A 22,182-nucleotide genomic window follows, 5' to 3' on the forward strand; every position below is an offset into this window, starting at 1 on the left:
TTTCAAATACTAGAGCCAATCTAGCAAAACTAATACAATATTTGGAATCTGTGGATCAAACATAACCTAAAAGGACTTTAATCTGTTTGGCAAGAAAATGTTTGTTTACCAGTGTAATATATGTTTGGATTCTGCTAGTTTTTAGTGTAATAAAAATGCAAACTGTAATGCTCAGAGTTTTCATACATTTCTAGCTAATAAAAGTTGTGTGATCTGTACTGTGGAGTTATTACTACTTGTTATAGGAGGTAAATGCCGGCTGTATACCCACACATGAACATGCCTTTCCTAGCATTAGCAGCATTGGGTGGTTGCCCACCTTTAAGGGTTGTACGAATGTTTAATGGCGCCCCACAGCAAAACCATAACATGCCCAACTTACCCTCAGAAATTCTATAAAGTTTTCCTAACTTTGTATTCATTGATTTTACTTGAAATTACTAAATGTATTTCCTATCTGCATAAATCACACTGTAGCTAGACAGCTCTGGGCCCTATGGCATTCACATAGTCTGCTATGACTAAATATATGCCCCTGCCATGATAAATAAAAAGCCTGTATAAAGCAATGTGTAGATGACATTTTTACAATAGTTGATCTTGTAGTTCCATGCAACTCTTGCTAACCCTTTTCCTTTTTACATTAGTAATTTGATTTATTGGTATTAAACTATATATATAAATATATATGTAAAAATATGGAATATAGATGATATTAGAATGAGTTCACAACATTTTAATTTATGGTTACACATGTGAGGGGAAATTTCAAAAATTGGTAATTATCATGATTTTCTACATATATGTGTTGATACAAGATATGGATTTTATGGTATATATATGTTGAAAAGAATTGTTTTTAATGGATAAATCCTTTCAATTATAGAACCGATTCCTCCTGAGGAAGTGGGCTAGTCCCATGAAATGTGTGAGGTCATGTGTCTGTGTTAATTAAATTTGTTTGTTTCAATGTTCTGGAACTTTTTATGTAATTTAATATTTTATAAGAATTTATATTAAAAGAAATATTTCAATAGGAATTACTTTGTTTTTCGCTGGAACTGTCTATGAATTTTGCCAACAAAGTCCCTTTCAGTACACTTTGTTTTCAACAATATTTGATATTAGAATGAGACTGGAAAGCCATCACCTCATGTACACAATGCTACACAGAATTGTATTGTACAATCAGCATGGGCTATTGAAAGCCCCCTAGTGGCCGTATGGGATACTACATCTCCCGGCTTCTTCCTGGGTGACCTCGTTTCCATGGTGACCGCATTGCACCTGAGCCCGTGTAGTTTCCCGTGACAGGATTACAAGCCGGGTACGGCCCGGAAGCTGCGAAGTCACCCCAGGGGCACCGCATTGTGCTTTAGCCCAAGGTCGAAAGGCCGATATTTAAGGTTTATTTTACCGCAAACGTGAGCTGGTTGTTTCGGGCAGCAGGAGGCCTCCCGTCATGCATCGCTTTATTGTGCCTGGTATCTCCGGGAGATAGGGGACAGGAGGACCAGGCCAGCGGAATGAGACTGCCCGGTAACCGCATGACATAACCTGCATCTTCCAGCATTACTCAACACTGAGGGGTAAGCCTGGCGGTGATACCGTAATCTGGGTGTAAGAGCTCGCATTGTCATTCGACCTGCTCATACATTGTGTGTATATGGTTCTAAAATGAACATGGAGCCGGCTTGATTTGATATCAGTGTACAGCCATGGCAGCCATTGTTATATATGTCTGTCCAGGGCTAGGACATCATGGCTGGGTAGTCATTGCAGATATCAGTGGCGGGCACATAGATTATATTGGGCAGCCTAATGCCCTCCCATGCATGAATATGAGGATACATATGGCCTCCATCTAATGATTTGTATGTAGATTGATATTTATATAATGTGTGATTGCTAATATACACTGCAATGGCAGCGCCTGCCAGGCCCAGGGTATAATTGTATGGCCTGTAAGGGGACAAGCAGGGTATATATCTATATATACTTATATTCTTGCTACTATTTTTTGTTTCAATATATGGCCATACATTTAGATTAGACACTTGAGAAAGAATACATTAATCACTATAATGACTGCTTAGCACTTGTGATGAGATGTAAGGCCCAGGGCGCTATTATATTGTTTTCAGTGTTTCAGGTGACTTCTATTGTCAGAAGAAGCAGCAGAGCTCAACCATTGTGTAGCATTGTGAATACTTAGAGACTGTGTATGTACAGCAATGGCTGATTTAATTTATAGAAGCTTTAAGCAAATAACTGAATACACATAAGCAAACAAGAAAATATATATTCAGGAATTGTTTTGCCTGCTAAAGAATTTGTGTTTTATGTCCAGAGATTAGACTGAGTTTTTTTTTTTACACCGTGCAGTCCTGTTTGGATAGGGGACCTGATTTTTATTAGCTGCAGTTCACCAACATTTACGTTATTGTTCCTCCTCTATCTTGTAACTGCACAATGAAAAGAGAAGTAGAAGAATGATGAACTAATCTGTTTGTTGCTCTGATCTGTCCTCCTATCCTTGCAACTAAATTTAACATGTTTAAAGTAAAGCAGAAGTAAACCTGTGACTCGCCTATCCCAGTTCCATCACAGGGCACAGCCATCTTCTCTCTTCCCAAAGACAATATTTGGCAATCTTGATTGGCCAAAGGTGCACAGGAGTTTATAAATTCTCAGCATGTGCAAGGAATGCCAGGATTGCTGGGTTTCCCTGACAATCAGCACTGAGCATGCACAATTTAGCAAAATCTGACAGCTAGGCAGCTATTACAAGACTACCATCCCCTGTCCTTGTCTGCAGTATACATCTGGCTGAATTTCAGTTCAAAGTGGGACTAAAGTTTTATGCCCATTTCCTTGCACTGGGTATTATTTACAAGTGGATTTTACCTCATTCTCTTGAATAAGTGAACATTCCATTGCAAGCTGATAATTACCTTGCTGAACTCCTTTAGTAAATTAAACTCATTTGATTGTAGTCTCTTCTCCATAGCACAAATAAGATCAATACAATTGTGATGACCTACTAATACCAGAGTGCACAGTTAGGCCATTTAGAATGTAAAACCATCCTTTGCAACCCCTATCCTTTCAGTAGTATAGAGTATAATTGCTGAACTTTTCATGACTGGAAAATTATAATCTAGTCTGATGAATCCCATTTCCATCTGCACTCCAACAATGGTTGCCTCAGGGTATGGTATAACATCTTTGGGATGAACCGGATTGCAGCAACATACAAAGAAATAATATCTAACCATGGGCGGCGGGATGCTACCAAACTCTTAAAGAATCAGAGCCATGATTATTGAAGCCTTTATCTTTGGCTTATTACAGTACTGAATAGAGGTTTAGGTTTTCTGTCCGTTGACTGTAAATAGATAGCAAACTATATGTTTTTGAAGAATTAGTTTAAAAATTTGTATTTAATTAAGTTTTACAAAATTTGGCCTATCCATGGCAAACATACCTCTAGAAAAGTCTTGCGTGTGATGAGGTTATGAGTGAGGAAGTCTGATTAGATTGTAAGTGGGTTGTAATTTGGCTTGTAATTCTTCACTCTTTCATCAAATGCTGAATTTGAGCAGCCCATGTTTGTGACATATTAAGTTCAAAATGTACACAATATATGAATTCATCTTCACTTTTTTACCTGATGCAAGCCCTGTAATTCACAAAGTTTAAGTCACACCTCATTGTGTTTGCTTCAGTCTAGTACATTGCCATTAGCTGTTACTTGAACAGCAGCCAGAACGAAGAATACTCTGTTACAATGTACGAGCAGAACATGGTTTATTTTTAACTTGAGTGGATGAACAAATTACTAACTGCAACAAGTGAAGAGTATAATTGGCATACCATGAAAGATCTGAAATATACGGGCTACCTGTAAACAAAAAAGCAATATCGTATATGCTTTGACAAGGATTACATACATATCATGTATAAAAGCATGGTGCATGCTTCTCGGTGTGTGTTTTTTTACTTTCAACATTATTTACTGGTATGGGTAGACATGATAACATATTTAATAACTTATTGTTTGTTTTTTACTGTGTATAAAGTTTAAGTATCCATTAACACACATAAACAATATTCTTTGACAGGTAAAACAATTCCCGCATATGTATGATAATCTGTGTGCCTGGAGTTCATCTTCAAACTCTGTAAGAAACTCAGTTGAGCACATGAAAGGACAGAACTCTAATGAGCATTTGGCATGTTTACCTGTGTATTCTTAACCACCATCCATGTCTCTGGGTTCTCAAACACTAACCAGATAAACAACAAAAAAGCACAGGCTCTACTCACTTTACCATCCTTTTAGACAGGGCTACCCAACATGCATCAAGTAATGTCTGCCAAAACGTAAGATTATACCCGCTGGTAGTAATACCGTAGTATGGAGGTGACAGTCTTGTAGGAAAGTGTGATTGTCCCACTCCGGGGGCACCTGCTATTGGCATGCACTACAATAGAGCTGGATCCCTAGATCACGGGGGCCAGGATCTCCTAACACAGCAGTAAATCTAGCAAATTATGGTTTATTACAAGGCGTGAAAACATGCCCTGTTTATAAGTTGGACAGCTTTGTTCTAGAAGGAGCAAAATGATTGATTTAACCAGTGGATTGGACATGTTAGCTTATGCTGGCCATTATGGAAACGGCAGTGTATTTAATGCCATTGCTAGCAATTAAAAATCCACGGAAAACGAAAAAAGAACATCCAACAAGAACAACTTTGGAATGACTCCTAGTTAACATTACATGTGCTTTAGTACAGCCAATGCAGTTCTGTAGTTATGCACTCATTTAGTACAGGTTTTGGCAGTACTTGGAAGCTGCAAAGATTGATTCTGGTACAGCAATGATCAACATTTGGGAAATAATATAGTAAATATTTATGATAGGTGGATGCTCTGTAGACCCAATGTCTGCAAGTGCTTCCCCTGGAAATGTACTGCTTAAATTATATCGTAAGGCAGTGCCTGGAAACTGATATTGTTTGGGCTATATTTTATTTATTATACTATTTTGTCTAAAAAGTATCATGTCCTTGATCTGAATTTTTAGGTAGCTGACCTTTAATTCTGATCAATTCACATACAGTATGTTAGAAACCAGTACACTTTGACAATACTTCTCTACTGTGATATCGGCCATATGAATGAAATCTGTAATGACCTTTATACTAGTAATAATGTGCTAACCCTTTAGGAGATACTAGAGACCACAAAAATATTTCAGCTTTATTTACTATACTGAACAAACATACAAACAAGCTGAGTCATATATACAGTATATACCTTAACACAAAAAAAACAATGGAACCCTGATTAAAGTGTTATAATGCTACATCATGCATTGACTACAAGAATGTTCCCCTAAATAGAACAATAAAATCAATCTTTGACTCTTATGTGATCTTCCCTGGGATTCTTTGGCTATAAATCAATTATTAGGCCATATCATTATATTACATTATTATATTACAAAGCCGGTTGTGTGGCACATGGGATGGCAGTCCTAAGTAGGATCATTCTGTCTCAAACCCTATTTTATGGTTGGCTTTCCGCACACCTTTTGTATAGTTTAGGTTGATTATCGTGGGTATAAGTTGTGTAATTGTATTAGTAATAATAATTGTGTTATGGTGTTAATACTATTTACTATACTGTACTGATTGTAGCTTTAGCACACTTACCTGGATCATATTCTATTACTGGACATTCCTCTGGTTGTTGTATATTGGGGCAGTATTATACTGTTTGTATGGGTTATGGATATCTATGTCTGTGTATTCCGTATTATATTTACCATTGGGATATATTTCTCCTACATTTGTGCAGCCTCTATTTGCATTCCCTGTGTGGTCAGTGTGTTTGTTGATGTTTCCCTGGCCATCATGTTGTGTAGTTTTGCTTTGTCTGTGCTCAGTAAACTTATACTGTTCTTCTTTGTGGGGGGTGTAAGAGCTATTATAGAGCTTTGCTTGGTTTACCATCTGTAGGTTGTTTCCACATTTTCCTGTGTTTTTAAACTTAATTGAGCATTGTGTAGAAGAATCATTGAAGTCAGTGCAGGCAGTGTGAGTGATAGGGAGCTGTATATACATCGTACACATGTGTTCTCATACTTTGTGTGGCACTGAAGTGCTTTGTCCTCTATGTGATCATGAGATGCATTGTGTGATGTATGGTTCTGTGTTGGGTCCGCGCAGTACCTTATGGTTCTGTAGGAGAGGGCAGTGCCTGCAATCCCTCCCTCCATCCCTCGTCATCAGTGTGCGGGGCATCGCCTTGGAATAGCGATCCATATCTTGCCCCGGGGATGTACAGGGCGTTTTCCTGTGCTGATCATTAGAGGAGAGGGTGCTGTCACAGCACATGGCAGGGAGTCTCTATGCTGATGTGTGAATGGCAGCACAGCAGCGCTCCCCAATGAGCTGACCCGTCTGTATGTGGTGCTGAAATCTACACGGTGAGTTATCCCGATAGAAGTAATGGCTTGTCTCTGAACAACTGCTAGCAACTTAACCCTTGTATGGCTGCCGGAATGTTACTAATTAGAGATGATAGGAGCCGCATTGCAGATGTGTCCCCACACTGATAATGTGCCGGTGTATATACTTTGATGTGAGTCTTGCTCTGTTACCACTTGTGTCTTCTGGAAAGGTTTAATATAACTTTACGATTTCTACTGACATGGCACTGAGGGACCTTTGTCTTTGTGACCCTGTCACAGCTTTCAGGATCCCTTTGTTCAGGTCTTTTAAAGAACATGCCATCAAAAAGGACACTCAGCTGGAGAATCTAGGTCAGCTTTTGTAGCTTCAAGAACTTGATATGGTTTTAGGGTTTGAGTTAAGTTACCAATGAAGAATACAAAAGGAGCAGAGCCCATTGTCCATATGACCTACACTCCTGGGGGTGGGGGTAGCCTGGGATCCACCTGCTACCTATATTCTACATGAATGCAGTGCACAGTCTTTGAAGATAATTATAACTATGATTTATTTCCTTTGTATAGATTGTATGAAACAAAAATGTGATGGGCTTCATCCCCCATCCGCTGATGGTTGCGGGTCTCCCTGATCAGAATTCCTGCTGATTAATGATTTGAAGAACACCCATATCAGCCCTGAGGATATATCATCATTTAGATGTGCTGGTCATCTGCTGTATAAAGCTCAACACTCCTGAGTACTGGTAGCCGGTTAGCTGTGGTTGTCTACTTTTCATTTAAAAGTCGTATTCTCCTATAGTTCTGCAGCCTGTAGTACCACGTGGCTTTCATTTTATGTTTCCTGCAGAGATGGCTTTGTTCATTGCTGCAACTTGTTTGCTAAAAAAAAGAATAATGCATCATAATATTTATGGTTACTTTTCAAGAGGTTCACAATAATATGTTGTAGCTACAGTGAATCTGCAGTAATATTCTCAAATTCATTCAACTGATATATTGTCATTTGTGTGAATTCTCTTTTAATGAATATATAGCACAATAATATTTGTTTTAGGATTATTGAACAAGAAACATTGATTGGTATGAGTTACTTTACTTAATACTATTTTGTTTGCACTGCAATATTAAATAACCCTGGTATTGGCAGTCTATAGCTTTTTATGTAGGCTCCTGAATAAATATTGGTTATCGGTGTGGTTATTTTATATTTTAATCTTTTAGTTCTTTTAAAAAAGTCCTTTTTTTCCAGTATGGGTGCTGCCATTTATATATGACTGCAGTGCTGTATCTGATCATCCACAAAGCTTTACTTCATTGGCCAGATAGAATAGCAGACATGGGACAGACAACTGTAATAGAAACTTAACACAGGGGGTGTCTGGGGAGAGAACCGGAAGCATTATGTCAGCTGTCACTGTACTATTGTTCTGCAGATAGAAATTTGCTCAGACACACCCATAAGGCATTTGGTCATTGCTTTCCTCTCAGGTTTGTCCATTGCACATTACAGTCTGACTTCTTTTATTAACAGATTGTATAAACTTACATGTGACAATAATTTGGTTTTGTAATTTTAGTGCCGCAACCTTTTCATTTTATTTTAGCTTTCAACACTATTTCACATACTTTTTTCAGAAGATAAACTTTGGTTATTACAAAATGTTGCTTTAATGTTAAAATGCGTCACAGAGCATAAGTATTTACAGTGATAGATCGCCTTATTAGATTTATATTTTATTTAGCTTTTTAATAAGTGCTATGGTATCTCCAAAGATTGGAATCCCATATGAGGACTTTACCTTATGGATTGTTATATTGGTTTGTGTATGCTTTTAAATTTTATGTTTGGAAACTAGATTGTTTTCTGTACGTTAGGTCTTATATTCAATGCTAAAAGCACAAGATTGTAGGACAAACAAATACCATTGATAACAAAATTAGAAGTTACAAAAACAATGTACAGGTCGAAATAATGAACAGCAAAATGAGGAATTATTCCAATAGTTACCTTGGTTCTTTTATATATACTGTATAATAGGAAACTTCTATAAACTAATGTGAAAAATAGCATAGTGGCCAAATAAAGATTGACCCGGAGATTATTTGTAATTAATATTTTAGAATGATAAATTACAGTCACATTGCCCCTGTTATCTGGTCTGTATTGGGGTAGACTTTGCTAGCCAAGCAAGAAAATGAAGGTATCCATGCCTTACTGATTTTAACAATCCTATGTGACCATTTTAATAATTTACGATTGTTCACACACTGGCTGTCATCATGCACAGGTGAAGTTGGTAAAGGTCTGTTGAGGATTTTGCCCCTATCCCCCTTGCCAAGTTAACAAAAAAAAAACCCTCTAGGTTAAAAAATTATTAAATATACCGTTCTCTGCTTCGGCATTCATACTGCAGGGTCATGACCTTCCTTCTATTTTTAGTTAGTATGTTTAGTGAGATACCTACCATTCCCCATAATTTTGCCAGAAGAAGCAAAACTCTTTAAGTCACCCTTGTCTAGGCATTGGATATAGTACTGTAGTTGGTGTGAGGTAAGGTAAGTATATTACATTTTTTCTATAAACTAACCTTGTTTTTTTGTAGTGGAGTAACAAAATTTCCTTGTGATCATAAGTGGCTAATCATGGTAAACTTTTTACTGCCTCAAAGTGATACAGTAATATTCACAAAAAACTGTACTGTGTGGGTAAGCCTATTTATTAGTGTTTATTGCAAATGGTTTCTTATAGTTTTATAGGAGTCTGCACTATTTAAGCAGCCATTCAGCTTCTCTGTTTTATGTTGCCTGTTTCATTGTTTTCAGTGCACCAAACCTTGGGTAAATAGAATATAAATAATTGGAGGCATTTATTAAACTTGAGTGGACAAGAAGCTGCTCAATTTTTGCTGTTTTTTCATGAGTAGGTTTAACATTTATAAATCATAATTTCAAACTATACCATTGCTTCAGCATATTTCATGGGTTAGGCAGTAAATCTGTTCGATAATACTTTCAATGACTCTTACAAGGCTCAGCCATTCACTGCATTGTAGCAACAGCAGACTCCAAGCTTAGTCCTAAAGCGGAACTAAAGTTCAACTTTTAAATCTTTTTAATCAGGCAGCTCATTGTTGCAGAAAGGGTCAGACGATGTCCCTTCTGCAATATTCCCTATTATCTGCCTGATTGCTCTGTGGAGCTGACAAAAAAAGCATTGCATGTACAGCTCAGCTTTGTTTGCCAGGATACCCAGCAATCCTGGCTTCCCCTGCACTTGTGGGGACTAAACGCGCCGAAGTTACATCATCACGGCCTGGTCAATCAAGATGGCCGAAGGAGGAAGAGAAGGAGACAGGTCTCTATATAACAACCATAAAACAGAATGCCTATGAGGATTAATTATTGGACTCTGGATTTCAGCATTTTGTGTCCATGTATACAAGACCATTGGACAGTGACTAAACCTGCTGAACCAGCCTTTCTGATATGCATATAGTAAACATGCAATTACTTTTTTTTTTATAGAACACCGTTGCCTTAAATTACAATTTATTTTTTCAGATCTCTGTTTTGTCAGAAATAATATGTAAATTGCCCTGTCTGGTTATTTCAAAAATGTATAGCAAAGATGTTTGTTAAATTGATTGATTGTTCAATCGCCGCTGGAGTAACTAAGGGCCTAAAGCAGAACTCTTAGGAGAGTCCCAAACAATCTTCTTAGATACAATCTGCTCCTACCAGTTCAGGGTTAAGTGGGCTGTGCTGGATAGGCATTCAGTATTGACTCAACAGCTATTTATATTTAGATTACATGTTAATCCTTTTACAAGGAAATACACACCTGAGCAGGATTGATTCATAAAGACGTTATTGAGCTTTCTAGAAAGATAAAGAGGTTGTGCACCAAAGTACAAATTGTGATATACATAGATTTCAAAACTGAACTGTTTTCATTTGACTTTGTGCTGGCTTATTATTATTTGGTATACCTGTGATAATCAGTAGGGATAATGACAAGCTAAATACTAAACTAAATGACCTGTATCCCTGCATGAAATTAGAGCATGCATCCCCCACTGGACCAGGGTGAATAAGGTCCTCCATAACTGATGTTATCCAGAGATGTTAGCTTCTTGGCAGTAAGTAAATCCCCTATCTTCAATGGGCCTGTCATTTACCTGTAACAAGAATCCACTTAAAAATCACTTACTTTTACCTGTGAAAAGCCACAAACCAAGCCCAGCAAGTTCAATGCTGTCTCCCTGTCCTGTTTTTTGGTCACTCAATGTTCTGGTCAGCCCGCCACCCTCTTTCAGGTTATTTCTCACAACGGCCGCTCTCACTGCGCATACAGGAATGTCCCTTGCAGAGAAGGAGCAGCCCACAGCCTCCTGACAGTCAATGCAGAAGAGGAGGGGACCCACATTTTTTTGTGCTATGTAAAAATGATAGCCATCCTTTTATATAATGTTAAAAATGAGGTGATGGGTCTGCTCTAAAGACTTGTGTCCCCGTATTTGGAATTATGTTGATGGCATGATTTTAACAGTTCATAGACTAATGAATATTACTTAAAATTGACTTCTTGTTGACCTGTGTTAAGCAGATCAATAGGCTTGTATGTGAAAGCAAAACCTGTTTGAAGCAAACAAAAGCCCTTTGGACACATGCCCTAAATGTACCTTTTCACTCTATTTTTTTTTGTTTCATTTGATTATTTTAATTGATTTTAGTTTAACTGGTTCTGTCAATGTACTCTCAAAGGAATACTTTCCTAGATAACAGAATGCATTTGGCCAGGCAAGTAATCAGAAGAGCACTGGGTCAAACTTTGGTCTTAGAGGTTTCCCTCTACCTCCTTTTTGCCCCCCCCCCCCTTTCCTGGCTGCCATGTGCTTGGTACTGTTGTAAGACAAGACCAGTGTATTTTTGAGTTGATATAGGTATTTCAAGTTAGGGACTATTTAACTTCAGAAGGGTTTCTGTGGGGGCATTTAGGCGTGGATAACTATGTACGTGGAGGAAGCTTCACTCGTTAATATTCAGGTTAGGGACCTATTAGGGACCAGTTATTATTCAGGTTAGGGACCTGTCTTGTCTCCTCTTTCACATTATGATTATTTTGAGAGGGGTCTGGCAGCACCATTACTCAAGAAACTCTGAGGGAGTAAGTCTGAAACGTAGTGGAATAGAAGAAATTATGGACCACTGTCTGCTCCAGTGTTCCTTTATTGTAGATGTTTACAAAAGGGTGGGGAGGGTTCTAGGTATTATGGGTATATATGCAGGGTATATAAAGCATTTAAGATTCACTAGGTTTGATTTTGATACACCTGTTTTGTGGTGGTAATACTACACAACACGTTCCTGTAAACAATGTTGTGAATGATATTCTGCACATAGTGCAACAAATTTGGGGTCTGGGGAAGGCGAGGATGTTGGAGGATGCCTGGATGAGGACATGGAGTTATAGAGGTTCTTCCTTCACTATACTTCCCTTCTCGGGTCTGTGAATCTTGGCATTGCTTAGTTTTTGTTTAGTTTGGAGTTTATTTAAATATGTTTGACTTTTGCCTGAAAGACTAATATTATTTGTTTTCCTATATGTAAATATAGTATATTTTATGTTTTTTATGGTGTGTGAATTTTACTAAAAACAGAATTTACACTGTGTTCATATATCCCCTCCTCTACACAGACCTTGCTGGAGAATTTAATATTTAAAATTAATATCCTATAGATTTCCAGATAAGCAACATTTTTCTAAACATTTGGGTCTAAAACAAGTTGTGTGTGTTCCCTCTAAAAGCGTTATTTCTAGCATTTTATGTGTCAGCAGCCAGTTAGATATTCTTTGCACAGAATAGGAATATGGAAGGCAATCACTATTGGTAGACACAGCGTGACGCTTAGACTCTAAAGTTCAGCTGCTATTACTATTAATATCCCCTTCTTAGTGGTAATGTCTGTCCCATATAAATACTGCAAGCAAAAATTATGGGTTATGGGTGTATAACATCCTTGCAGAATAATACTAATATTCCATTAATATGTGTTTGATTATTCAGGGTTTCCTAGAAGCAGAAACTTATATTTGAAATCACAGTATTATGTCTTCAGAACAGTTTCTGTTATGTCGATGACAGAATTGGACTGCTCTGACTTTGATATCAGAGTCCAAAAGTCAGATGTTGTTATTTTAACTCAGAAATGAATCTTAAATTCCTTCCTGCAGAACAGAATGAAATACTCCTTCTGTCATAGTCTATGCAAAACCCCCATCTTCTCTGGCCTGTTGATAACATAGACACACTTTCATTATTAAAATGTGATGACAGCTGAGACACAAGAAATAACACTGCACAAAAATGGACTAAAATAAATATGTTCTTATTCCTACAGTAGCTGCCGTCTGTACTCAACAGCTTGTGTAGTGCCAAGAAGTCGGCATCTTAAAAGAAACATTGAGATAAGAGCTAGATCTGTGGAATATGTAGTATGGAGAACTCATAGAGGTAGCAATCACTGAGGCAGCAAGCATTGTTCTTACCCAACATTTGCCTTTGCCAGGGAAGTAATGAGAGCAATTGAAGCTTTACCTGGCAGTCAAGGAAACCTCCAACTGAATGGAAACTGATTTGTACGGAACCTAAAAAATGTGTTTTATAGTATTATTTGCTTACAAGTTTGTATTTGTATTAGTACCCATGAAATGTTTACTTTTTCCTATTCTATATACTCTAAATTTACCTAGAAATAATTGGCTATTAAAAATAAAATGTCGCTTTATTATCTAATTTAGAATTTAGGTTATTTAAATTAATATCTGGATGGACTGAAGTATACTGACCTGTGGTTGTTTAATGTGTAAATCTTCCATGGTGCTGCCTTCTTCATTTTTAGTTAATCCTAGTTCATCTTCTTCCGTAATGGTCATACAACTTTAATGGGTAGAGCCAGGGGGAGCAGCAATTTTAATTGTGATTAACATGGTTATTGGAACATGACCCCAAAAAACATTTCTATGTTGTGTTGTACAGTATTTTCACTCTTGTGATGCCATTTCACCGGGTAATCAGGACAAATACCAGACACACATAACTGGCCGAAATAAAAGCTACATGTACAGTAGAATAGGATTTGCAGTAACTGCACACAGGCATATTACACGTGTATTCCCAGCAGCTGGGAGCACATTTCTGATAATGCATTTGTGTGGTGATGATGGTTTACTGGTAATCAATGGAGAGTATTATATTGTGTAAATGGATAATTGTTGTCCAGAAGCCAGCACAGGTGTCACTGAAGGACATATTTTCTAATATATACCCAAAACTCTGCAAATATTTATATTTATTTTCAGTGTGCCTCACACAAACTCAAACTAATAGGTAAAATAAACTTTACATGGATTTGCAGAATATTGTTTTTTTAATATTCTGTTTATGGGCTTGTTTAAGCTGTCTTAAGCTGCGTACACACTTGCAATTTTTGTCGTTGGAAAGGATCTTTCACGATCCTTTCCAACGACAAGGGAGTGCACGATGCATGAACGGTGCTGTACATACAGCACCGTTCATGCTCTATGGAGAGGGGAGGGGGAGAGCGACGGAGCGGCACCCTGCTGCGCGCTCTCCCCCTTCCCTTTCATTAGGATCGCTCATCGTTCATCGTCTGTGGATCCGGCAGGTCGGTCGTCCGGACGATGGACGACACCGACTGTACACACGGCAGATTTTCGCCCGATAATTGGCCGATGCCGATTATCGGGCGATAAAAATCTGACGTGTGTACGTAGCTTTAGCAGTGAGCCCATTTCACAGATTCATTCATTGCAAAATAAAAGAAAAGGTTACTCCTCAGCTGTCATTGTCAATCCACATCTCCCAGCACCCTTGTCATAGGGTTAATTGGTTTGTTGTGTAGAACTAATTTAACGCAATGCTTGACTTTGCTGTGCTTTTTGTGCATGAAATTGCATGTACTGCATTTACTATTTGTGTCTACACTTTATAATCAAAATGAAGGCTGATTTTGCTTGCCCTTCTCTGCCCGTATCTATGCTAAAGGAACTCACCACACAAACCACAACATCAAACCTTCCCCTTAATGTCACCACATATTTTCATGCAAGGAACAACATTTAATGTTTTAATGACACAATTTTAAAACACTTCATAGCTCCTGAGTACAGTCTAGGGTCCAGCAAGCAGGCATATTGATTATTTGGGTTCTACAAATTACCAGCACTGCTCTAAACCCTAAACTATGTGATTGTTCTATTTCACAGCAATTATGCTTGTCACTTGTATCATACCATATAAGGGTGCTACTTAACAGTTACTGTAATCTGTAATAATTTGTATATGCTTGTCAGGAAAGGGACACTTTTTATTTAAATTTACAGTTCACCATCAGCCAAAACATTTTTTTAGTAATATAATTTTAAGTGTTTAATTTGTTTTCTATGTAAACCAAAACTGAGAAACCAAATATGCCTAACAGCTAATATTCAATCAATACAGGTTCGCACTAGTGGTTTAATATAGAAATGAACAGGCCGATTTTGTTTTCAGGCAATTACTTACAACAGTGTTGCAGCCTGTTTTTTTTTATGCAGTATCCAGGGGTGGCGTGCTGTCACAGCTGCCTCCATATACTTGAATTAGAACCACTTATCACCGCTTTTGGAAGCATTTGTGTTTTTTAAAGCAATTTCAATAAAAAAAAAGTAAAAAAACAACGCATCGCTTGGCTTTCCAGCCTCCTGCAAATTCCTGCACAAGCGTCTTCAATCATCTGAAAAAACTCGCCTGTTGCTGCTACCAACATTTTTTTTTACCCCTAGTGTGAACATTCCCTTACTGTACTGATATGTGGTAAGCCACTATTTCTGCTCACTGACTTGGTATTGTTACCATAAATTTGTAGTACAAGGCAATATATTAATAGATCAGATCTAACAAAGCTGTCTATTGTTGTGATAAAGCTGACACCCTATTAAAAAAGGAAAACAAATTTAGGATAGTATGCCATGTGGTTTTTATTAGTACTGTAATTGTGTAGCTATAAAATATTTCTGTCACCATTTACATATTACGTGGCTGGTACGCCAAATGGCTACACAACTCCACTATTTCAGTTCAGATATTTTTTTTATCCTTATAAAAGGTAAATATGTAAAGAACATGGTTTGTTGTATTACTTTCTGATCCTAAATCCATACACATGAAATGTCTGTGTGTCCATTACCATGCATGCACAACTAATACCTCATCATCAACAATATAACCATTTCATTTGTCTGCTGATAAAGTGATAAAGTTCTAGTTTGTGTGTATTAGTGGCTTGTTTGTTTTATTTTTTGTTTATTTAATCTAATTTCAAAACACATAAACAAGTCATGCTTGTAGCAATTATATGAGAACATTATGAGTTATTTGAGATATTATTAGAATATCCCTGGTAGTGGTTCAACCCAACACCCCAAGTACAGGGAGGTACACATTGAATATACTAAATGTAAAAGCAGTATTTTTACTAATACTTCTATTTTTTCCTCAATGCTTTTCACATATTGTTTAATCTGTGTCTAGATATCTAGAAATCCAGTCTAATCAGGTGTTTTTATAGCAGGCCCAAATCTTCCTCCTCTGTGAGCGTGAATAAGAATGGCCTCTGTTAACTTGGAGAACCAGCTGCAGAGTGCTCAGAAGAATCTTCTATTTCTGCAGCAAGAGCATGCTAACACACTGAAAGGATTACATGCTGAAATCCGACGCCTACAGCAGCATTGCACAGGTAATATTGGCTGATATTGTGTACATTGCTGAAATATATTGCCAAGACATCTTTTCATAGTCGCATTGCAGTAGAAAAGAAGTAAACACAATTAAATTTTACATTGAGCTACTGCACAACATCCAAACCATGGCACAAATTAAGGTATAGGATCCATATCTATACACTTGTATCTACACACTTGTAAACCAGCTTTCAAATGTTCTGCATGGGATTTTATTCTCTGTTATGTAAAAAAAAATTGAGGCTTGAATAATATATGACTAAGGATGGGTGAATTGAATAACATAAATAACCTCTGAGATGTGCATCCTTACTCATTGGGCCTTATTTATTGGAATCCAGGTTTGCTGGATATCCAGGGTTTACCCACGATAGTCTATCTTTTGAAGCCTTGGAGAGCTTTAATAAATAAGGCTCATTGGCCCTGATTTATTAAAGTTCTCCAAGGCTGGAGAGAATACACTTTCACCAGTGAAGCTGGGTGATCCAACAAACCTGGGATGGATCTGGTCCAGGATTCAAAGCATTTGCTAGCAAATAGCAAATGAAAATGAAGAAATCCATTCCAGGTTTGCTCGATCACCTAGCTTCACTGGTGAAAGTGTATTCTCTCCAGCCTTGGAGAGCTTTGATAAATCAGGCCCATTGTGTTTATAAATGCTGCCCAAAAGCTTCATGAATGACAACAATGACTTCTGCGGGCTGCTTTAATACTCAGCAAATTAAAAATTTCTATTAAAGGTGCCAGGGTTCTGCAAGCAGAGTACAATGGTACACGCTATGTACTCTCATTTACTTTGGTGTATATAGTATGCCTAATATCCACAAATTAAAGTAGACATAAAACTATTTCCAGTTTCTGACCAACTATTGTGCATCCTAGAATGGTGGGGTGAGTGTAATACTGCCTACAAAAGCTGCTGTGCTACATGAAGTGATGGGGAAAATGTGATAACTCTTACTTTTTTTCCCTAAAGCTCTTTTAAGTTAATTGCTATCTTGTTAGCTGTCATTAGTCTCTGCCCCCCAGGGTTGGTAGTTATGGTAGAACTCACCCACTGTTGTCACTCCTTTGTCACAAGAACAGTAAATCCCAGCATGGTGTCCCCTATGTAAAACTGATCTCATCAGACTTTGTAAAGCTTTAATGTCACCATCTTCCACTTTTCAGTATTCTATGTAAAATGATATTGCCATCGCTGTTTTGTAAGTGGAAATACATTTGCATACTATTTTAGAATGTAATGTAATTTTTAACAAAATACAAATGATGTGATATGTTTTGTGCTTTCATTTTTTTTTTTACAGATTTGACTTATGAGCTGACAGTAAAGAGTTCTGACCAGACAGGTATAGTGGTTTCCATATCAGAATTCTTTAACGCTATAAAATGTCATTTCTATGCACTGTACACACAATGTTATTCTGTATTATTTATTTAAAGACTGGAAAGAACAAGGAGAATTTTTCTTTCTCTAATGCAATATGCATCATGAATACATAAACCTGATAGAAAAAGTCCAGTCTATTAGATAGTAATGATAAAGGAAGACCAGAGCTTGTGCCAAGTTGCCATTTACAAGCGGTACACACTGCTCTCTTTGTAATGATTCCTTTGTTAGGGCTGCAGGGGCTCAACTTCAAGACTTTTTTTTTAAGGCTATGTTGGGACAATGCTGGGATTTGATTTAATAGGTGAATAATAAAATATTATCCGTGTTTGCCAATGTCAGTACAGAATTATGAATCTGTTATGCAGGTTGTGTTGTTAGTAACATAACTTATACTTAAAAGTGTAAATGTTTAACAAAGAAATACAGTTAGGTCCATAAATATTTGTACAGACAACTTTTTTCTAATGTTGGTTTTGTACATTATACCAATTAATTCTAAATGAAACAACCCAGATGCAGTTGAACTGCAGATTTTCAGCTTTAATTCAGACGGTTGAACAAAATGTTTGCATAAAAATGTGAGGAACTAAAGTCTTTTTTTACACAATCACTTCATTTCAGGGGCTCAAAAGTAATTGGACAAGCTGAAAATAAAATGTTCATTTCTAATACTTGGTTGAAAACCCTTATGCAATCTTTTTGTTCAACCCACTGAATTAAAGCTGAAAGTCTGCAGTTCAATTGCATCTGAGTTGTTTCATTTAAAATTATTTGTGGTAATGTACAGAACTAAAGCTAGAAAAAAGTTGTCTCTGTCCAAATTTTTAAGGACCTAACTGTATAACACTTGTGTGTGCTATAAATTGGCTGCCTCTTTACCTGTCACTAGGCAGCTAATCACCAGCTCTTTGCTGCATCCGTGCCATATTTTCTAACATTTCCCCTGTGAATTTTAGGAAAGGCATTTACGGGATGGGTATAGATGTTGCATGAAAACTTGTTGCAGGCTTTATTGATTAGCTTTTAGCTGACACATCATTGTGAAACTGGACCTAGGAACAACAAATGACCCTTCATATTGATTTTCTGGCCATTAGTGTCCTTGAGCACACACACACACCAGCCTTTCATGTGGTGCCACTTCAAAGACATAGCGCTGCTTGCAGCCTGAAATCTGAGCTTGTGAGGGAATATAGTAGAGCAGTTTCATAAATATTTTATTTTCTGCAGTGTGTAGACTAAGCCTTTGCAATTCTATAAATATCTAAAAGTGTGCTTGTGTATACATGAAAAATGTTTACCCTACAAAAAATATAGTAAACCTAATCACTATATTTTAGGATACCAGTGAACATTAGATGGCTATCAAACAATCTTGCAGACCAACAAACATCCTCTAATTATTATTCTGGAAGAACAGTTGAATGACCTGTTTGGCTTTTTGTAGTCTTGTTTCCCCAGGTCAAAACTGTGCCCTCTCATCAACTACATAAACATGCCTGCACATTTGGGTTTAATATTATGTGATTGTGACTATGTAAACTGTGTAAGAAGGTTATAAATTGGAGTTGTGGGAGCTGCATAAGTGACATGGGCCTAGTCACACCCACCAAACAAAACAGTACTGTGTTTCAAGTCACTGGTATCAACATCTTAATCTTCTAATCACAGTTATGTACTGCAATCTGATGAAACCTGCACATACATACTCTTTCTTATTAGTACTTTCTGCATAGAGAATATTGTTTTTTTATTCCTGTATGTATATGTGCTTTAAAGAAAGCTATGGAAGCAGCAGTTTGTTGGTAGAAAATCTTTATTCTTTCAGTTCTGTGCCATGCTGATTGAGTCTGAAGTGGTTTTGATGTAATTATTTATTATATAATAGTTTAATATTATAGGGAAGTGAGTCCTGTATTGTTAATTATTAGAATGACATAGACTGAAGCCTTTTCAGCCTTTGTCATTTAAGTTACAGTAGAATTAAAGACAAATAAACCTTTAACATGAAACATTGACACTAATGTTCATATGACACATCTTAGGGCCTGTATTTTTGTGGAATTTATATGAAATTCACTGCACAAATCAGATGCTAAAGGGAGCCATTGATTCATTAGGCTAGGTAAAGACTAGGTTCAGATCCATGAATACTAAAAAATAATCTAACAGAATAGATATCACTAGCTTTTAATTCTTAACATGAATAATTAGCATGATGTATTTAAAGTGAGTTTAAATGTTGCAATTTGAGATTTTAAACTGAAATATTTAGGGATCAAATCAACCCAAATTGGTTTTTCCTTTTTTGTTTGGAGTAGGGTAGTGTTAGGTCATCTGATGTAAGTAGGTAGATTTCCCATCAGTCGCTTTCCAGCTCATGTACCATTGTCATTTTTTGTGAAATCCACTTGAGGGTCCCGGAGGCAGAAATGCTAATAAACTGACCACTTCTGAACGAACAGTTGTGTAGATTTTTAATTATATGTATTAAAGAATGGACTAATCAGGTTGGAATTACTCTCCATAATATAGGTGTATGCCTGGAGTCTTTGAGGGTCTGTACAAGAGAGGATGCATTCTCTGTAGTTGGATTTCAATGGGTTGCATCTTCAGGCTTTGAATTAACTTTTTACAACCAGGACTTTCTCTTTTTAAAAATCACTGTGGATGGTGTTAAAGGAATGAAAATGCTGCAGCCAAACATAAGTCTGACATTTAACTTTATTTTTTTAGGGGATAGTATTTCAAGGAGTGATGAACTTAGAAGAAGATGTGAAGAACTGGAAGCTCAGCTTAAGGACAAAGAAACTGAAAACAATGAGTTGCTAAAAGAGTTGGAGCAGAAAAACGCTATGATTATGGTGCTGGAAAACACTATTAAAGAAAGAGAGAAAAAATACTTAGAAGAACTAAAAGTTAAAAGCCATAAACTGAATATGTTGTCTAGTGAACTGGAGCAGAGGGCGAGTACCATTGCTTATCTGACATCTCAGCTGCACGCTACCAAAAAGAAGCTGCTTAGTACCAGTGGGGCCCCTGAGGTAGGCCCTCCTGGGAGCCCAGTAATGTCTAATTATAAGCCATCTCCTCCCAAAGAAAAGCAACCTGAGACTCCAAGAAGAAGAATGAAGAAGAGTCTGTCCACACCACTCAATGCTGATTTTGCAGAGGTCTACAGGCTAGGGGCAGATGGTCGAAAGATAATGTTGCGTGAACCTGTGGATGCCATGCCAGACCCCACTCCCTTTTTATTGGCAAGACAATCAGCGGACACACAGATCATTAAAGAGAGACCACTTGTCATTCCTCCAATTAGATCTGAATCCAGTAGTCCAGCCAAAGAGAAGAAGCAGAAGGCCCATGTTGGAGTTGCACATCGAATTCCCCATGCCACCTCTGTTCAGAGTCAGGTTGGACCTCAACCAGAAGTTGAAACCTTAGCAGTGGATCAAGTCAATTCAAGCAAAGTTGTTAGGAAGCACTCAGGGACTGACAGAACTATTTAAATACATTTATATAACTACTATGTTAACCAAAATATCAAATATTTGGCTTTTTATGCACTGTGTGACCAGATAAGATTAACATGAACACAGCAAGTAGATTTGATTTATTTTTTACATTTTGCTATTTTTATTTTCAATCCCCTGCATGCCAAATATAAGCAGATTTGCTGATATAATGCTGCTGTCCTGGGACTCCAATGGCAAACTGAATAGATGTTGTGACAAGGTATCAGCCTATATAAAGCTTGCTCCAATCTTTCAACTTATAACCAAGTATGTTGACACAAGCACACACCTGCAAAGTTGCCACTTGTACAATAATGTAACATAACACACCAATATAAGACAAGCTGCAAAAGGCGGTTTACACATTTTGCTCAATAGGTCTCTAGTCTGTACACTGTATATCAACACTTATACTCTAATGGAAGCACTGAAAAGAAAGTTATATGTATGTCTGATTTTACTTAACTATACCCAATACTCTCACTGATTCTAATGCAGTGTCAATACTTTTGGCGTGTTTAAAGGTTTCCTATAAGTAAACTACCAGCTAATTGCCAATTAAAATATGTCTTATCTCTGGTGCTGCTCTTTAGGCTTGGTCTTTCAGAGAACTGAAAAGGGAATAATTTGTCCATAAAGCTGATCTCCGTGTGAAGGTAACCCCTCTCTGATATGATTACTATAGAACATCATCAGTAAGAGGTTAATTGGAAAGCAGATGGCAGCCGGATGAGTGGTTCTTTGGTTGGCTGTATGTGGGGAAGGGGGGACTGGGGAGCAGAGAACTCCCCTGCCATCACCTAAGCCAGTGCACTATACAGTTGTCTATGCAGCATTGCTGCCAGCCTAGCGCAATATGTGAAGCCCTAATCAGGGAATATTTTTACAGTAAATATGTATACACCCAAATGTTTTTCTTGTAAGGACCCTGCAGCATCTTGTGTTGCTTAGCACAGTGTTTTAGTTTTAGCAAAATAGGAGAAGT

General features: G+C 37.3%; 1 protein-coding gene across 4 annotated transcripts; it reads left to right on the plus strand.

Annotated features, from left to right (window-relative positions):
- The first annotated feature begins 1,268 nt into the window (after positions 1–1,268).
- CCDC92 (coiled-coil domain containing 92) lies at positions 1,269–21,776 on the plus strand. 4 transcript variants are annotated; one of them, XM_072415785.1, is made up of 4 exons: positions 1,269–1,589; positions 16,121–16,285; positions 17,597–17,638; positions 20,419–21,776. In XM_072415785.1, the coding sequence occupies exons 2-4, from the start codon at positions 16,156–16,158 to the stop codon at positions 21,189–21,191; spliced, it is 945 nt and encodes a 314-aa protein (XP_072271886.1). In that variant the 5' UTR covers positions 1,269–1,589; positions 16,121–16,155; the 3' UTR covers positions 21,192–21,776. The 4 variants fall into 4 exon arrangements, with proteins under 4 accessions (XP_072271886.1, XP_072271884.1, XP_072271887.1 ...); XM_072415783.1 differs by having other exon boundaries at positions 1,270–1,589; positions 16,118–16,285; XM_072415786.1 differs by lacking the exon at positions 1,269–1,589 and adding an exon at positions 6,293–6,499 and having other exon boundaries at positions 16,118–16,285.
- Positions 21,777–22,182: the final 406 nt, after the last annotated feature.

The sequence above is a fragment of the Pyxicephalus adspersus genome, chromosome 6 (genome assembly GCF_032062135.1).
Source record: "Pyxicephalus adspersus chromosome 6, UCB_Pads_2.0, whole genome shotgun sequence".
Lineage (NCBI taxonomy): Eukaryota > Metazoa > Chordata > Amphibia > Anura > Pyxicephalidae > Pyxicephalus > Pyxicephalus adspersus.